The sequence below is a fragment of the Nothoprocta perdicaria genome, unplaced genomic scaffold (genome assembly GCF_003342845.1).
Source record: "Nothoprocta perdicaria isolate Ctin4 unplaced genomic scaffold, notPer1 scaffold_3, whole genome shotgun sequence".
Classification (NCBI taxonomy): Eukaryota; Metazoa; Chordata; class Aves; order Tinamiformes; family Tinamidae; genus Nothoprocta; species Nothoprocta perdicaria.
Genome location: NW_020455532.1, coordinates 5,541,528 through 5,559,848, shown reverse-complemented (window position 1 = coordinate 5,559,848; position 18,321 = coordinate 5,541,528). Strand labels below are relative to the sequence as shown.

At 44.9% G+C, this 18,321-nt stretch overlaps 1 protein-coding gene across 1 annotated transcript in view; it reads left to right on the top strand.

The window, feature by feature from the left end:
* Nucleotides 1-6: 6 nt before the first annotated feature.
* Nucleotides 7-18,321, top strand: part of TMEM189 (transmembrane protein 189) — a 19,811-nt gene continuing 1,496 nt past the window's right edge. The window contains exons 1-5 of the mRNA XM_026042245.1: nucleotides 7-68; nucleotides 2,860-2,979; nucleotides 14,088-14,179; nucleotides 15,698-15,842; nucleotides 16,492-16,704. Of these exons, the coding sequence (XP_025898030.1) occupies nucleotides 15,788-15,842; nucleotides 16,492-16,704 (268 nt within the window). The 5' untranslated portion in view covers nucleotides 7-68; nucleotides 2,860-2,979; nucleotides 14,088-14,179; nucleotides 15,698-15,787. The remainder of the gene's footprint in view (nucleotides 69-2,859; nucleotides 2,980-14,087; nucleotides 14,180-15,697; nucleotides 15,843-16,491; nucleotides 16,705-18,321) is intronic.

Sequence of the window (18,321 nt, the reverse complement as noted above, 5' to 3'; positions counted from 1 at the left end):
GGGCGGCGCGCGGCGCTGGGGCGCGCAGCACGCCGGGGCCCGCGAGCTGGCCGAGCTCTACTCGCCAGGTGACGGCTCCGCTGCCGCGGGGGGTGCGGGAGGACGGGGGTCCCCTCAGCGGGCGCTCGCGCCGCGCCAACGGGCGCTCCGCTCCCTTCCCCACGGTCGGGTCGTGCTGCCCCCCGTAACGGGGCCCCGCGGGCCGSGGCTCCCGGGGCCCTCCCCGGCTCACCCTGCTCGGGGCTGCCCGGGCCGGGCCGGGCCCGGCGGCTGCGGGCGCTGCCCCTGCCGGGGCTCCCGTGCGCGGTGCTGGGGCGGCCCTGCCGCGCCTCGGAAAGATGCTTTTATATATATATATATATATATATATAGACACACACATATATATAGACACACACACATATATATATACATACACACATTATATATATATGTAAATGTGTATATATATTTATTCTTTCTTTCTGTTTTGGTTCTCCTTTTCTCCAAGCTTGTGGTCGCCTCAGCAGGCTCTGGTAAATAGCTATTGAGTTATGCTGCACAAATGATGACTCTGCTGTGGAGGAGACTGCAGACCCCTCAAAGCAGAGCGCGCTGGTGCCTGTCGGGTCCAGCCGGGTGCTCGCGAGCTCGTCCGCACGAGAGGGAAGGGACGGGGCAGCGTTTGGGCCAGAGCTGAGCTCGCAGACCCAGGGAAAAGCAGGTGGTTTCCCTTGCGTGGAGCAGTGCAGCAATAAGGTGAAAGGTGCTCGGTGGTTTTTCTGCTTTCTAAACCGTTTCAGGTCAGGTCTGTGCCCATTGCAGCGGGTGTTAGTCACCTCTGGGGAGAGGAGGGTGTGTGAGGTCCTCCGGCCTAGTCTCGGTGCGTGGTTCTGGCCCAGGCCTTGCAGAGGCCGTCCCAGCTCTCCCTGTGCCCTCGCTCAGAAGRCAGAAGGTCGCTCAGAAATGTTTTTTCCCCAGGCGACTTGTTACCTTATCTTCAGTTGTAGGTGGAAGTTCCTGAAAATCATGTGATGTATCTTGTATGTAGAGCAGTCTCGAGCMGCAGCGTGTACTGTGCGTGCAGCTTTTTTGGTGTTGCGTAAGTAGCTTGCATAGAGAAACAGCATCAGGATCCGCATCTCTGGCAGAAGCAGGTGGTGTTGAACCACCAAGCGCCCGGTGGGTCCATGGCCGGATGTGGGTCCGGGTCTGGATGGACCCTGCGGGATCCCTGTGTTCATGGGCAGCCTGTCTGTACAGCCCGAACTCGAGGGACCGCTAACGAGGAGAGCGACGTGTCCCCACAGTCAGCTAATTGTTCCGGGTGGACCTACCCGCTTAGCTCTCCTAATCAGGGTGTGGATTTCTTAGCAGGAAGTGATGTTAATTAACTCTTATTTCATTACTCCAGGGATGGAGTCTCCCACATTATGACCCGATGCTGTCTTGAAATATTCTTGTTCTTGTGTCTTAATTTAATTTTTAGCTTCTCTGCTGTTCTAGGGTATTTATTAACTTACATACTCATCAAAACTCTGAACTGCAAAATTTTTTTTCTGACTTCTTTAAAAGATGGTGCCAGAGGCATGATGAAGACTTTGCTGATCCCTTCACTAGTTCCCTCTTTCTTTTGTGCTTGATCCAGAAGGGCCGTGAACGTTGAGAGATAAACGTGAGCAGAGGGTTGGTCAGCGCAGGGGGAGCGGCCGCGGTGCCGCGCGGTGCGAAGGCGCCCGTGGCACCGTGAGGGCCTGTGGCACCGTGATGGGTCGCGCACGGCGCCCACGGCCGCTCACCGTCCCCGGCCCCGCGCCCGGGACGGGTGTCCCGCTGCACGCGGGGCTGCGAAGGGGCTCAGAGCTCCCTGCCGTGGGCAGCGCCCTGAGAGGYGCCCCTGCAAACAGGCCCTTCAGAGCAGGCATGAACTGACCCAACAGCTTCGCAGCACCTCAGAGTGAGCGAAGACCTGGGGCCGCGGCGGCAGCTCCGATCTCCTTCCCGGAGCCTGGCACTAAAGTTAGGCCTTAATCCCTGTGGGTCTCGCCCTGAGCCGTCCSTTGCCCTCAAGTTGAGGGCCCTGTGAGGATCCAGCAGCGATTAATGTGCAAAGCTGCCTGGCTGTCCAGCTCTTCGGGTTGTTACAGGATTCYGACATGCCTGCTCTTTTTAGAGGCAATAAATGAGGCTTTTGTAGAGGGGTAAAGCAGTACAGCAAGGTGCAGGATACCCCGTGCCAGTTCTTTCTCTCTGCTCGTTCTGTCTGGTGCCATAGCAGAGTGCCTGGGGATCGCAGCCTTCAACACGGGAGCAGGGAGGCCAAGAAGAGGCCGCAGGAGTTGTGGGTTAAATAGTATGCAAGAAGCCCAAGGACTCTCAGTGCTAGAGCAGAAATTCCAGTGCCACCAACGTGCTGGATAATGTTTTTCCTGTTAGTGTGACAGCTTTATTTACAACTGCTGAGATTCTGAATATTTCTGCTCATAAGGTAATTTTAACTACAGGCAGCTGAAGCCAGAAACTTGTTCCTGGATTCAGCCATAGCAGCAATACTGAATATTGAATGAAATGCATTTTTCATAAAAGACTGGATGTGGAGGAGCATTATGCCAGCAGCACTGGGAGAAGGAAACTAGGACAGTATGAGAAGATACCAGCTCTGTCCCTGTTATGTTTGGCAAGGGGGAGGGAAGGGTAAGTGGCTCAGGGGAGAGGAATGTCACAAAATATGCACACCTCTCATGGATAAATAACTTCTGCTTCACTTTCCTGTTAGGCCAATGGAATGAGTCATCAGGCCCTACAACAGTCTATCTGTATTATTTAGACTTTGAAATGTCCACTCGGATAAAAGTAAAACATGCTTTTTCTCTTCAACAGGAAAAAGAGTACAAGAATGGATCTCTGTCATCTTATGCTTCTCTCTGATCTGTTTCAATTTTTACAATCTTCTCTTCTACTTGCGACTGGAACACACGCCCTCTGTTATTGTTGGGATATGTAAGTAGAAACGCCTGCTGCAGTGAACAAGGCAAGGCTGTCTGTTGTAATGCTGGAAACAAATGTGTTATTTTACACTTGCCTTATTACTAGAAAGGGAGAGGGATGGTTGTGCATAGGCAGCGGGGGCGTCTCTGAGATGRTACGTGCACAGATTGTTGCTAGTTTGTCTTTTGTATCAGTGGCTTCTAAAGATCTTCACCTGTGAGATTCCTGCCTGGTAGAGAAGTAGCTGAAAGCTGTTTAAGTGTGGTGTAGAAACTCCACCTCACAGCGTAGCTGTTGCAAGCATAAGGAATATCCAGGGAGAAAATAGCTGGCAAATCCTGAGAGCTGGATGGGAGGAAACACTAGATTTTTTTTTTTAAAGAAAATAAACGCTTCTATAAAAGTTGTCTCAGGCACTACATTGGCTAGGATTTCTGGGGACTGTTAATTAAGAGTGAATCCTTTGAAATCAGTATTACACTTCCATGTCGAGGTGTGAGATTTGGCGCTTACCCTAAACAGTGACTTTTTGTCTAAGAGCATAAGAGAAGTTTCAGTTTCCTTGTGRCTTCTGTTCTGTCAGGATTTTGTTTGATCAGAAACCTAGGAAAGCAGGCTCAGCCTGGCGCCTAGCCTCAGCTGTGGAGAGGTGCTGAAGCTGCCTGGATCTTGCCAGAACTGGGCTGGTCCTGCCCAAATTACCCTTTTAAGTATAACCCAAGTCTCAAGTGCTTTCCTCCTTACTGCAAGCAGAGGGTCTGTCTTTGAGTGTTATGATCATTGCTGTTCATTGATTCTTGGATGGCAAATAGCTCCGTGATTGCTTTTATTTTGTCTTAGAGCTTAGGAACCAATTTGGTGACTTGCAGATAATTGATATAAGCAATTTCCTCCTCCTTGTGCATCAGTTAGGAGTGGAGAAGGGGTAAGAAGAACTGTTTTTAATTCAGGTATGGACTTTAGTTATGAAGAATGCAATAYTGCTTTTTATATCTTATTGCACTGTTTTTAAATCTGCTGGCCCGATCTGTTTGCTCTTGGTTTTAGTGACTTGAAAACAAGTATTCAAAACGCTTGTAAGAAGAAGTAGGAATTTGGTAGTGTTGCTTTCCGAAGGGATTTTTAAAACAGTAAGTGGGAGCAGCCTTCTCCTGATCATAAGATGTATTCTGAATACCACAATGTACCAGCCTGCCCTTTCGGGTGGTGTTGCAGTATATTTAGCAGAATAGTTGCTGCTTTATAAAATTAGATGCAGTGTGAGTTGCTGACTCAACTTTATTGATAAAAATGGATTTGGCATTAAATAAAGGCAATTTTTTTTCTCCGCAGAACACTAAAAGRGATTCCACAGTATTTATTACATCATTCTCAGTCTAAACCTGTCTGCATTTGAATGTTGCTTAAGAGTCAGAGAGAAAAAGAATGTGTTATATGGACTTTGTATTACTAGTGCAGTAATAAAATGCAACTGCCTAAAAACTTGCTACATGTGTGGGTTTTGTGTGAAATTCCTTACTGAATGGAGATAATTATGACACTGGCTAAGATGGCTACAGGTGCTCAGCTTCTGTGTCTCGTTGCAAAAGTACTTTTTTTTTTTTTTTGTAAACTTAGTGCGAGTTGCATGTTTTAAAGGAAAACAGTACTTGTTAATTATGGYGCATATTACTAATTGCACAATCATGATACTCAATTAGCAACATCTAATAGGTGCAATGAATCCTTGTTAAGGGTGAGAGGTATTAGCCCCTGGTAGCTTGTYCTTCACCTGGACACTAAGCCAGCCAAGTTTGAACAGTTGTGTCTTCCCACCATGAGTTGCTGCAATTTCATTTGCTGAAATCAGAGTCTCTGGCTCTTGTCTGCTGAGACAGAGGTATTGAGAGGCACAGAGGAGAAAATGCCATTGGAATGATGCCATCGTGATAAGGAGAGATGTGGGAGAGAATCAGTTATGATGTAGTAGGATCTGTTTGCAACTGTCTTTCATCTCAAAGTTAATATTGATAAAAGCTCAAGTCCTCTGTTGTTCTGGTTACCCACTTAACTGATAAAGTAGCCAATTTGCTGATAATGTTATTTAAGTAGTAGTGAATGATTAAAGTAGCAGAATCTAGATTCTGTGTAAATAAAGAAGTGTAGAAATAACTGATAGCACATATAAAAATGAGTGCAATAAAGTATTGATTGCTGCTTGAAATCCTGTTTTGCTCCCTTCAATACATCATATCTCCAGATAAACTGTGGGTGATGCCAGACTCCTGTCATGCAGCAATGATTCGCTTTTACAAAGTTTTGTGCAACTCCCCTGCCTAACTGTCCTGCTTCCTAAATAATCACGTGCAGTACAACTGGGAAGACAGGATATTGGGTCATGGRCAGTGTTGGATGTGTCCCCCCAAAAACCTACCTGGTGCTTCTGTTACAAAACCGACCTTTGTGCTGAAATTGGAAGATAAACATTCTGCTGTTGAGCTGGCTTTTTATGAAGCTAGTGTCAGGTCTTTGTCTTTAGAAATTACRGGCATTTGAGAAATTTGAACGTGAGGTGTGATTTGATGTTGTGTGTGTTGTCCTGGGCCAGTCTGAGATGGTCTCTTTGTCCCTTATGTGATTTTTTTTTTTTCTTTCAAGGAATAGAGACAATTTTGAGCCTTATAACATTGCTTCACCTCACCTAGACCCTGTGTATATGACTAAAGACTGCATTACTGKCCTCTCAATGCCTTTAACGACATGCATAGTTGTAGGTTGAGGGATATTGTAAATATACTATAAATACAATTATTAATAATAGTTAATGATCAATTATTAATTAATATTATAATTTATTATTATAAATAAATATTGAACTGAGCTCCCAGTGCTGTAATTAACTGTGTTGAATCACCTATAAGTACATGGTGCAGTGAGGGAAGGCAGGTGGGAAATGTATTATGCTGCTTTAGAAGCAGAAAAAAATAGTTCAATTCTTATGCTGACTAAAGATGATCTTGCAGGAAGGAAAGAGGAACTCGTGACTCCCTCATCACCTYCCCTTCCTCACCTGCAAAAAACAAAAGGCAGAGGTTGGATTTCCCTTGTTCCTGCGTTTAAAAACCCCAGATAAGGTTTCCCTTGTTTCTGTKCTAAATCTAGTTGTGCCTTAGTCTGAATCTCTTCTGCTGAGGAGTTATGCAAACTTTTTTCTTCATGCAAGATGACAATTATGGGGAAGTAGACATAAAATTAGTTACTTTTTWACGATATTTATTTTATGAATATCCATGTGTATATATGTAACTCGGTATGTGTAGGTGTGCGTGTATATGCTTCACTGGCGTAGGCCTGGTACGGAAACAGCTTGAGATGAAGCTTTGACCCCCCCTTTTTGTCCATTGTGACCAAATTTCCCATTGCAGTGGGAGCCCTTCCTGGCATCCGGAGCAGCCGCTGCCGCTTTGGGAGCTCCGTGCTGCSGGGGGCAGGGTTGGTTCAGAGCAGCCTTCGGTGACAACAGGGAAGTCTCGCCAAAGCACAGGATTAGCCTGGAAATATCTGATACCTTAGGGCTCCTTCGTGGTGTACAGCGTATTACTCAATATAYGTGAGGTGTTTATATAAATAGGTAGGATATTACTAACATCTAGGTGAAAGATTTGGTAAGTTACAGCACAGGTTATGGTTTCCTTCCCTTTGCGTTTCTTTAAGTTTTAATGCATTTTTTGTTTGTTTCTTTGTTTTTCTTTTTAGACCAAAATAGTTGACTCTCTTTTTCTGATGTTTTAATCTGCAGCCAGGTTGTGTTCTCAGTAGATGCTATTTAAAAAATGGCTTTTGAGTTTGTGTTCTAGCTTCTTTGTACGCCTAAACCACCACACACATGCTGCTATCTTTAGGCAGGCAGGTTTGAAAAACACYAGATAAGTTTAATCACCGCTGAAGTGAGAGCTAGGAAAATATTTTTTTCCAATCCTCTTTGAAGCAGAGATGTCTAATTATTCCTGGTGCCCTGAACTGAGGGAGTGTATGGAAAGAAAGCACTTGGCATAGTGTAAGAAGAGGACCTTGTTCTGATGATGGCCTGAGACCCGTTGTCCGAGGCTGCGGCGCGCTGCRGGGCTGCACCTGGGCTGGCAGCGCTGCAGAGCTGCTCGCTGGTGGGCAGCACGTGGGGTGCAGAGGGGCAGCCGTGGCACGTTGAGCGCGCCAGGAACCACAGCCACCCCATGCAATGGGCTGCTTCCGAAGTCCTAGTGCCTTATGGCCAAAGGGCAGCGTCTTTTGCACATGTGTAATGACCCCACTTCATTTTGGATTTAATKTATACACTGAAATGAATTCCTGCTTGAATTTCTGATTTTGGAATTGCATTGGAAGGCTTTAGCAAATGAAATGCTTCCTTTATGTAATGAATCGAGTCTTTCTCATCTGCARTCTCATCCCACCAGAGATAACTGTTGATTTACCTGTCAGTGATTAGGTGTTTTCCATCCTAAACTGTACCACTTGTGGATGTGGAGTCTCCACAAATTATTGTAATTTAAGAGAATTTCAATTCTTTGTTTTTCTTGTGGTGATTCTATTGCAATAATTATTGTTTACATCTTTCGCTGTTAATTCATTTCAAATAAGGAAGGGAGATGTTAAAATAGGAGCTCTGCTGCCTCCCTTCTCCTAACATCCTCTGGGTTGTTGGCCTTGAGAGGAGAGCTGTGGAGCATCATTGCTGCCTTGCACCGGGCGGTGATCTTGGCACTCGTTATCTGCCCTTCATCGAATGCAGGTTAGGAGACAAACCTCAGGCTCGTGGGATGAGGGCAGTTCTGCTGAGCCGCCTCCCTGCTGATGCTGCTTGTCCTCGGCGTGGAGGGAAGCAGGTGACGTGGAGGGAAGCTGGTGGCACTGCCGGTCCGTGCTCTCCTCCCTGGCTATTTGTGTGCAGGGTGAACCTGCTGTTGCTCCTTATCTTGGTGACCGGCACTCGGTGACAAAGAAAGCTCTGTTCTCCTGCTGTGTTGTCCAAGGCTCTCTTAAAGTTGCAGGGGACTCTGAGAATTCAGGAAGGAAAGGTCTCGGTGGTCCTGATTCGCTCCAAATAGAGCCTCTCTCATTTAACCCCCCCAAAAATATCATGCTGGACTCTTGCCCTTAGGAAGCAGCAAGTTGCAGTGAGTGCTGAGARCAGTGATCAGCTTGGGCAGGCGAGCACAGACCTTGAACAGCAGCAGCATTCTGGCTGCCTCTGTCCTCAGCCAGGCAAGGGGTTGGGTATTAAGCTCTCCTCTGGGTGCAAACTTGTGTGCAGAAAGTCATCTGGTTCTGCTGAGAGCTCAGCTGAGCCTGCGTGATTCCTGGGAGCATTTTACATGCATGAAGCCAGAGGATTAGTTTGCGTAGTCACAGTGGTGAAAGGATTGGATTTTTTTTTTCAACCCTTAGTTTTTCTTTTAAGATCRTTTGTCCTTTTTTCACAATTGCACATTCTCACAAATATTCCATCAACCAAAGAAATAATAGGAATGGTTTGCTTTGCGTTAACAGMCTAAGACTAAAGAGTTGAACTCAGTGATGGAAATGGCCACATTTTGAGTTTATGGGATGACTTCCAACCTGGAGGCTCCTATTGAGGCCTGCATCGCTGTTACCAGCAAAGTGAGGGATGTGTCTGTGCTCCAGACAAGCCTTGCAGGGCACGCATGGATTCTGCCGGCGCCCTGGCACGCACAAAGTTATCGAGGGAAGGAGAAGACGAGTTTTCTRTATCTGACAATTCTCGCGAAACAACCTCGAAGCGTGGTGTGATCCCCAGGAGAAAGTGCTGCGGGGTGGCARCTTGCTAGGGAGGTGATAGTTGATTTCTGTCTTGGACTCTGGCAAATACCATCTGCTGTTGAAAGGCTTAACTCTGAGAAAGATGCCTATAGGCAAAAGGGAGTAAACTCGACGTGCTRCTGCTCCTGGGTTACACAGGTGTGGCCTGTATTCAGCAAATGCTTTCCATTTTGATAGATTGTCACCTATTCCAGTCTCTTCTGTTGCTGCGTAACCTGTATCTAAAATGATCTTTTTTACTCACCTTTTGCCTGAGGCTCAGGTTATTTTTTTTAAGCAATTTCTGGAGCATGTTTATTTGAGACATGGCCTATTTGAAAATCTAGCAATAATAATAAAACTATATAGTTATATATTATTGCATATAACCTTTCTTTTTGTTTCATAGTTCAGCCGTGTTCTGCTTACTTGCACTGTTAGYTCTAGTTTTGACTGAGTGTTTTTCAGTTTGGCATGGGCAAAATGATCAACTTTTCTTTTTAAGCTATTACATTTTATACTTGCTAAAATGCTCAGGGATCATTTTTGTGGTGTTGTGACTTGCCACAACAGCCCTTACCTTCYGGGGTACAGTGGTACCTGAACTGCAGCAGATGCACCAAATACAGAATGCAGGCAGCTGAGGCATTTTGAGTATGTGTGTAATACATAGCATGCATTAGCATATTGATTTTAATAGAAAATGCAAAATCTGTCTTGATATGGAATTAGCCTTCTCCTCTGACTCTCCTACTTCAATATGAACTTCAACAATTTCATATAGTCACTGATTAAATAACTGTACTTCTCTATGATGTTACATAAATGTATTATTATCAACCATCAAATTGGTTGCCCCCTGTCCAGTCCAGCCTAAGATTCTGTAACTGAAATTTTATAGTAAAACTGAAGCTCAATCTGCTCTGCAATGAGGTTTCCATGTTAGATTTTGAGAGGTAACTATGCAGAGTTGGTCTCATGCTTGGCTGTACAAAACCTCAGTGAAAACAACTTTTTTTTTTTTTTTTCCTGTTGCAAACATGCAAAAACCTTTATCTGTTGAGCAGCTTCAGTCTGCAATGTGCAGCTCTCACTTGGCTGCTCTCATTGCATGCCTRAGTGCAGGCAAGGAGCAGGAAGTGGTTCATGGCTTGCTCAGAAGAAAACTCCTGTGTTAAGCTTGTGAGTTATAAACTCACTCAAGGTTGTGAGTTTGTCCTTAGCAAAGAGGAGGTGAGTGAGGGCTTTTCTCTCACCCCTCCTTACTCCGTAGCTTGTGACGGGACCACAAGCAGCAGTGAGACTCTCTTGTGCAGGTACATGACACGATGGCCTCAGCAAGGGTTGTCGTCCTGGGAAGGTGCCCTGGCCTCCTAGGCACTGCCCTGAAGGTGTCCCAAGTACCTGTAAAGTATCACAAATAAGGGACGATTGGAAAAGTAGAGCTCTCCTGTCACCTGCAGGTCTGCCCCCTCTAAATCCCTGTTGAAACAGCAGCACAGAGATGGTATTTGTGTTTATCCTCTTGGACTTGAGTCATGTGCTCACTGACTTTAAAAWGCCTGCAGCTGATCAGACTCCATTTGTTTGCCTTTGGTCTCCCTGTAAGCTGGACTTCTTTCTTCTTCTGATTCAGCAGTATCTGAAAACAGAAGCACAGAAAAAAATCTCTTCTGGTAAGCCTGTTTTGCAGATTGCCTTTTGGTTGAAAGGTCTTTTCCCCTCCTCCCCCTGCATTTGCCATATGCTCACTTCCTCCTCAGTTATAAGCTATTGACTCTTCCTCTTYTGTCCTACACCTCCACAGGTTATATTAAAGAAACTGAGCATATAAACCAGTATTTCTCTAAGGCTCTCCTGGGTTTGCTTCTCTTCAGCTTGTGAATCCACAGTTTAGAGTTCATGCAGGAATACTGTGGATATTCTGCCTCATCTCAATCCGGTTAACTCATAATTAAATGTGATTTGACAGCCCTGAACACACCTTACCCTCCTGACCGTGCTGATGACAGAGCATTAAGATGTGCACCATCCCAGCGAAGTAACTGACCTGAAAACCAGGGGCCTTGGCTTTCCCRTGTTAAAGAAAGGCAGTGCTAGATGTAGGAGGATATTGCGGGTAGTTCTGTGGCGCTGACGCGGTTCCACGCGTGCAGTGCGACGCAGGGCGCCGCAGCGCTGCGGGATGAGCGCAGGGACGGCCGGGGAGCCCCAATGGAGCATCCGGCACCCGGCTCCTGTGGAGCATCCGGCACCCGGCTCCTATGGCACATGTGGCCTCGCGCGCTGTTCGCTCCCGGCTCGGCTTGCAGTACAAGCTGGCATCAAAGTAGCACATGAAACATCTGGGAGCTCCGAGTGTTTTCCTTTTTTTTTGTTTATTCTGTGTGCTGTTATTTCACATATTCCTGTTCTAATGCAGTTTGTTGGAGGTGATGCAAAAATTGGTTAATAGGAGGGTGTGACCTCAGCAAGAAGGGTGTTAGAGCTGCTGTAAAGTGCAATTTTGTTTAGATACCTTTGCCGTAATGCCAGGCTGTTTGCTCTTTCACCTGCTTAGCTCAACTCCAGCAGCTTTTGTGTGTACCCRCAGCTGCCATGTGTGCCCTGCAACAGAACGGGCACACGCTGCTCACACAACCACGTTCACTGCTTGTAAGATGTGACTTGCCTTCAGCACAGTAAAGCCAAAAGAAGGAATGAAAAGTGTGACTGCCTACTTCTAAAGAATACATAAAGCTTGAAGAGTCTAATACTGTATGTAAGTTTTTATTCTAATTGGGTGATGGATTCGGGAGTTGGGATTGACCTTTATATCCTGAAAGTATTTTAGGGTGAAAGGTGTCATAACTAACCTTGACTCTTTCCCTCTCATTTTTCTGAAAACAGAAGGATGAAGGAATGTAGAAGTAAGGGATTAGCTAAGCAAGAAGTACTCGTGAGAAGTCAATCTAAAATAAGTTATGCTGCATACATTGTAGGTAGCTGCAGTGCCATGGAGATGAAGAGCACTTGTTCATTATTAATAAAACAAGTCGATCCTCTTCCGTGTTCCAGAAGATACGAGGTCTTAACAATCCTGCTTATGTTAAGAGAATTTTGCTAAACTGGGCTCTGCAGGCAGCTGACCTGGGCATTGACTGGAGTAGGAAGGTTGATGCATCAGCCGAAGTCCAGTTCGTGAGCAGGGTAAATAACAGCAGCAAGATTTGTGGAGGATTCACTGTCTTGTTTTCTGCTACCTCTTGGATTTTGTGGGTGTGTGAGAGGAGAGGAAGTGACAAAATGCCATGGAGCCAAAGCAAGATGAACAATTGTAGCAGCAATTTTAACTTTTGGGTTGGATTTTAAGTGAGAGGAGCAGTCTTGTCCAACTCCTGGCAGGCAGAGCTCTGTGCTCRAAGGAAGTGTTCGGACGGGTGGAGAAATGCCCACTGCTAGTGCAGAGAGCGCCGGCTAGCCGAGGAGAAGCTGGGATTCTGCTGGTGTGGGGAGCTGCTGGGGCAATGAAAGCGAAAATGGGCTTCCTGCATCCCCTTCGGTTCTGTAACGCCCTGCTGAGCGTGCTGCAAAGCCTGTGCTCCAGTGGGCTGCTGCTGTAAACGCCCTGCTTGTGCAAACGGCAGCCGGGAAGCTAGAGAGCTGTGTCCCAGCCGCTCTGCCCCCACTCTGTGACTCGTTCCTTGGCTTACGTGGCTTCCTGCGGGCACTTAATGAGCTTCTCGGAAAGCCGAGCGCGGGACAGGCCGGCAGCCGTGAGGGCCTCGCAGCCGCCGTGCCGGCAGCGGGAGGGAGCGCGGCCGCGCTGCCCTGGGCACCTCCTCTCGGCCCTGCTGCTGCTGTGACTCACTCAGCTGTGGTCCGCAAGGTCASTGTGAAGTGTTTTAGTTGGCAGGAATGCTGTGTATGTTTTTAAGGGAGTAGCACTGAAACTGAGTCATACTGATTTCCAGGTAGATCGTATTTGCCTCGTAGTAGCTGCTTAGAAATCTGGGTCATGGTTGTGCTGAGCTGTTTAGAACAGAACCGCAGGTGGGAAGCGTGYGTCGCCTCTCCCTGTGTTGAGCCCRCTCGCYGCTCCGCAGCCGAGCATCCCTGCGAGCTCGCTTTGCTGCACGGCTCATCTCGGGATAACTCACCGGGAATACCTGCCTGTTAACCTGATGGGGCAGCGATTCTTAATCTGGTTCATTCTTCAAGTCTAGCCTACACCWAGACCTGGGACCCTTGCTTTAACGGCCTCCAGGGCAATCTCTGTCTCTTCACTGTGTTGCTGTAGTCATGGTGTTTTTCTCCAAGTCTTCCCTTTAAGGGAGTTTCTGGGGCAACGTGTTTTGAATCTTCCTCCTCGAGATGAAAGAGCCTGGCAGTACTCTCACACTTAAACAGCATCTTAAACTCTCCTGGAGACTTTGTAAATGATGGGCTTGGGAACCTGGGGATAAGATTTCCCCTGAGATGAGGAATGAGAGGGTGTCTGTTAGGCACCATCTGACAGATCTATGACTGACTGGAAATCCTTCCAATCAAATAACATCTCTTATGCCCATATTCTTAATCTCAGGAGTACCCCCAAACTGTGCTAGGTGGAAGATGATCCAGAACATAAAGGCAAAAGTATGATTTTTAGGTGGAAGAAAGGAAAGCTGCTTTTACTTGACGACAATATGAAAGTAGTTGTAGTTGACTGCTAGAAAAGTATTTGCGCTTGTAAAATCTTGCCACAGCCTTAATTTAGGGGTATATCTAAATTAGCACCAAGGATCACCCATGTAAGAGGTCCCTAACAGAGGGGCACTAGAGCRGTTTTTGGAGCCTCCCCTTAGTGCTGCAGATGGCCCAGTCTTAACATTAATGATTTTTTGGTCTTATTTTGCAACTAGCTTTCTGTACCCAGGAGTGGCTTTTTGTTTCGTGTATACCTACAGTAACACTTTATCAGGGTTTGGTGTTTCAGTTGACAGACACACGGACAGAGGGATAAGAGGGTCTGCAGATAAGCCATCTCAAGAGATTGTTCTAATAGCTAAATAATTTCTTATACAGCATAGGATGAAAGACTGTAAAGACTTGTCCAGCTCTCTTGTAGAGATGGGTCAGACAATCTGGATGCAGTTTGAGAAGGCTGACTGCCCATATGGAGTCTCACCAAGCTCCTATCCTCGTAGCCTGGCCTTGTATGCGGTCAGAATCAGGTGGCTCTCATATGGTTGGGTACCTCTGAGAAAGAAGTAAACAAGCCAACTTGTATTACAAATTGAAAATATAAATCCTGCAGTAAAAATGATTTTATACATCTGAYTGCTTGTCTTTTTCCATTCAAGTTGCAGGAATCATTACAGCTGACTTTCTATCGGGATTATTTCACTGGGGAGCAGACACCTGGGGATCTGTGGAGCTGCCCATAGTTGGAAAGGTTTGAGTTTCTTATCCTTAAATACTAACRACTTTTGAAATATTTTTTGAAAGTCTTCCAGTTATTGTAACACTTGTATCCAAGCTCCATTGGACAGTATGGCCAAGCTGAGCTTTTCTTTTCTCTCCCCTCTTAAAAATGCACTTTTTCTTTGTCCCCCTTCCCCTCCCCACTCCCCCACTTTGGTTGCTAATACCCTTCTCTGCTAACTGGCACAATGTAACGTTGGTTGAATGCACTAAAGACTGTATTTACAGTTGGTCTAGATGACRTGAACAAGGTGACACCATCTTATCACCCTGATTAGGGATTACACACAGCTTTGCAATATCACTGTTCCCACACAGTAGGAATGGCCTGTGATGCCACAAGTGCAGAAACCTGGCTAGACTTCTGCAGTACTTCCAAAAGGCCAATAAATGCAGAGATGGGCAGAATATAGATGCTGTCCTGCTTCACAACTGATACTTTATTTCTGTAGCTAAATTCTCTGAAAGCTGACTTGAGAACCTGGATAAGCTCTCGTAAGAAACTTCTCCAGTTCTTTGTGCTTTTGGCACCTGTGCAATAAATGCAACAGCACTAGAATGATATCACTGAAGACTTGGATCTGCCATCTGTAGCTACAAGTGCCAGATGCTTGGAGGACAATTCACTGATTCCTATAATAAGCAAACATCTGTTCTTTAAAGTAGACTTCTTCATAGGTACTATTAATTACTCTTCATATTGTGGTATTAGGAGACTTTATTTTTTAAAAGAATATATATGGGCTGTTCTTTGTAATTAAACAGAAACATATGGACCGATATTGCAAACTTAAGACTTCTTTTTATTTACCTTTAGTAGATTTATTAGTCTTTGAATCCCGGTATCTGTCGGATCATAGTTCCAAAAGAGAAGAAAAAAAAAAAAAAAGGGACACTGCACTGAAACAAAAGAGTTCAGACAGATCAGAACACTTTTGCATAGACTGTACATGATGTATGTGTTCAAGGCAAATAAGCATTCTTGTTTTACTGACCCTGTCTTACTTGTTGTATCTCACATCTTTTTTTCTGCATATTGAGATGCCRTTTCTATTACTAGAGGAGTTTTTCTGTGTTCTGTTTTACTGGCTTTGGTTTGTGCCGTTTAACTTTCATCTTGTCTACTAATGCAGTCATTTATTGCCCATACAGAGTGTTGGAATTGTTTGTTTATATTGATTAGCAAATGACTACTTTTTTTCTGTGAAATCAGTATGGTGCTTCTTCATTCTTAAGATCTAAAAACTGAACRCTCTTAAGTGAACATTAACAAGAATAAAACTGAAAGGCAATTTAAAACTGAATTTGAAATTAGGATTCTGCTTTGCAAATATAAAGCACATCACTTCAAATGTTGTTACTGCAAAGATGTTGAACCTTGTTTCCCTGCTTGGTGGAAAGGAAGTCCCTCAAATGCAGACATCAGAGCCTAATACTGTTTTAATCGTTCTTGATTCATGACTTCTTTTTTTTTAATATGCTCTCTCAGGCTTTCATCAGACCATTTAGAGAACATCATATTGACCCCACAGCAATTACCAGACATGATTTCATAGAGACCAATGGAGACAACTGCTTCATGACATTAGTCCCGTTGGCAAATATGGCATACAAATTTGTTTCTTTTTCCCCAGGTAAGCTGTACTTGTTGCTAATGTGGATTTAGAGCTTTTGTTGATATTCACATGGACTTTTATAAGGATGCAAGAAACTGGTGAATGTGAATGACAAGGATGTGAACTGCGAATGGCAGCAGAATGAAATCCCCTCCTGGAGGAGGAAGGGAGGGGATTGCTCTTGCTTGCTATTTTTGATATAGTTGTTGCAAAAGGGTATGGGATTTTGCTCTGGCCCATCAGTGAATCTGTGACTGAGGAGCCTTTAAGGAAGCATGAGAAGTTACAGTAATTACTCTTGTTTTACATAGGCTTTCTGGGATCAGACTGTGGGTATATAGTGAAGTTTGTTCTAAAGTACATAAAATTGTTTTGACTGTGTGCAGAAATAATTAAAGTGCARGAATTTAAGGATGAATTTAACTTTATAGATAGTAAATCAAGATGTTCCTTTTTATGCTAATTTGACAGATTTCAGCACTTACCAGTCTGCCTTGTGACCTTCTGAAATTGTTTATGACTCACTGGCTCGTGACACTCTTGACAAAACCACTTGGTCGAGACCTTTACTAGTTCCTACAGCACTAAGCTGAGTATGGCAGCATTTTCCTAGTAGAAAGCTACCTTTTCATAAGCTATACTTTAGACTACAAATTTTGTTTTACAGAGGCATTATATGAAACATGTCCTTGGGAGTGTTACGTCTTTGCCCTGATCATCTTCATAACCATGACGAACCAGATTCACAAGTGGTCGCACACGTACTTTGGTCTTCCTCGTTGGGTCATTTTTCTACAGGACTGGCATGTTATCCTGCCACGGAAACACCACAGAATCCACCATGTGTCTCCACATGAGACGTATTTCTGCATTACAACTGGTAACGTGTTCTGGTTCATCTTGCAAACTCTTCACCAGTCTGTAGAGCARTTCACCTGGCAAGATGCACTTTGACAGCCTATAAAATAAAGAAAATGTGATGTAGCAAAACTACTTAGTTTTGTAAGAGCTCATGTGGCTTTAGCTGTTACTGTTGCATAGAAAAGAAATGTAAATTATGGCTTTAAAAAGAAATGCAAATGTAGCTTTTTAAAAGAAGGTGAGGGGAAGGTTCTTGGCYGGCTGAAAGGTGGCTTGCACTCTGATAAGCTTAGTCAGCAATGGAGATATGAGTGCATGACACGCTGCGAGTCTCATGCTACTAACCTGTTTCATTCATTGCCTGAAAGCTGCTGTTCCTTCTTGCATAAAGAGCATCATATCCTTTGCAAGTGTGTCTTGCCTCAAATGCTGTTACACAAAGAAAAGCTGCTGGATTTTCAGCAGGCATTCATTGTGATGCGAGCCAGGAGAGAGAACAGACTGTCGAGAAACTTTTCTTGGAATTAGGGTGATCTCATGTCTGTACTCAGTTGTGTTTGCTGTACAGATACATACATTCAAGCACCAATCCTGAGTTCCTCAGAAGCAAGAGGAAAAACAAAAATGTGCCTTATTTAAAACAGGCCTGTATTTTATAAAAGTATGGCTAGTTATTGTAATGTGCCTTGCACTTAAATCACTACCAAGTGCAGTTACCCTAAGACAAGACTGCCAAGTCCAAAGAGTATTCTTGGTTTCAGAGCTAATCTCCGCTCCAGAGATCTGCATCATTGCCAAGGCAAGTGTCAGATGACACCGTTCTGGCACTTCAGTGCTGCAGCTTTCAGACTGATTGCCATTTTTAGATACCAAGAGAGGTCCCTGATCTGAGGGAGCTGGTTGTGTTAAGGAGAATTGTATGGGATACTTTCCCAAAGATCATCAGTGAGGTGGGATTGCAGTATTGCAGCTGAGCAAGGAAAGGCCATGGCCCCTACAGCAGCTGTGCCTGTTTTGATCATTAAAGCTGTAGTTACCTCTGATTAGGAAGACTCTYGGGTTTTGGAAATACGATGTTACTTGTCAGTAGTGGCTATCCTGAATGTTCTTTCATTTGAGTATTCCTTTCCCAGAACATTCACATTAGACTAACACATAATCAGCAAGAACAGCTGTATTCCTTCTGCTGGCCATGCCGCTGCTGCAAGACTGTTCCTTGGACCYTGCAAAGCTGGCTCTGTGGGAGCTTTTGCATGTTTGAGTCTTGCTTTTGTACCACCCTGCCTTTTAGCTGCCTCTTTCCTCCAACACAAACCTCTGCTGCTTGCTCAGTATTTTTTTGGTGTGGTAAAAACACCTTCACATTCCTGCCTTTCACTTGGCTTCCTTTTCTTACACTCTGCTCCCTGTATGTTTTGTGGAAAAGGGAAAAGATGTGTAGTGTAGGTACTGCATAACTTCTGTAGGTGTAGGCTACCTAATATAGCCCTGTCTAGCCCATCTCCTCCTGGTTATAGGAGAACTTCTACAGGGTAATAATACTTTGCAGCTCTGATTTGTTCGAGTTTTCAGAAAGTTTTTGCAGTATTTGAGAAAACAGAGACCTAAGGTTACCACAATGTTATGCAATGTTTTG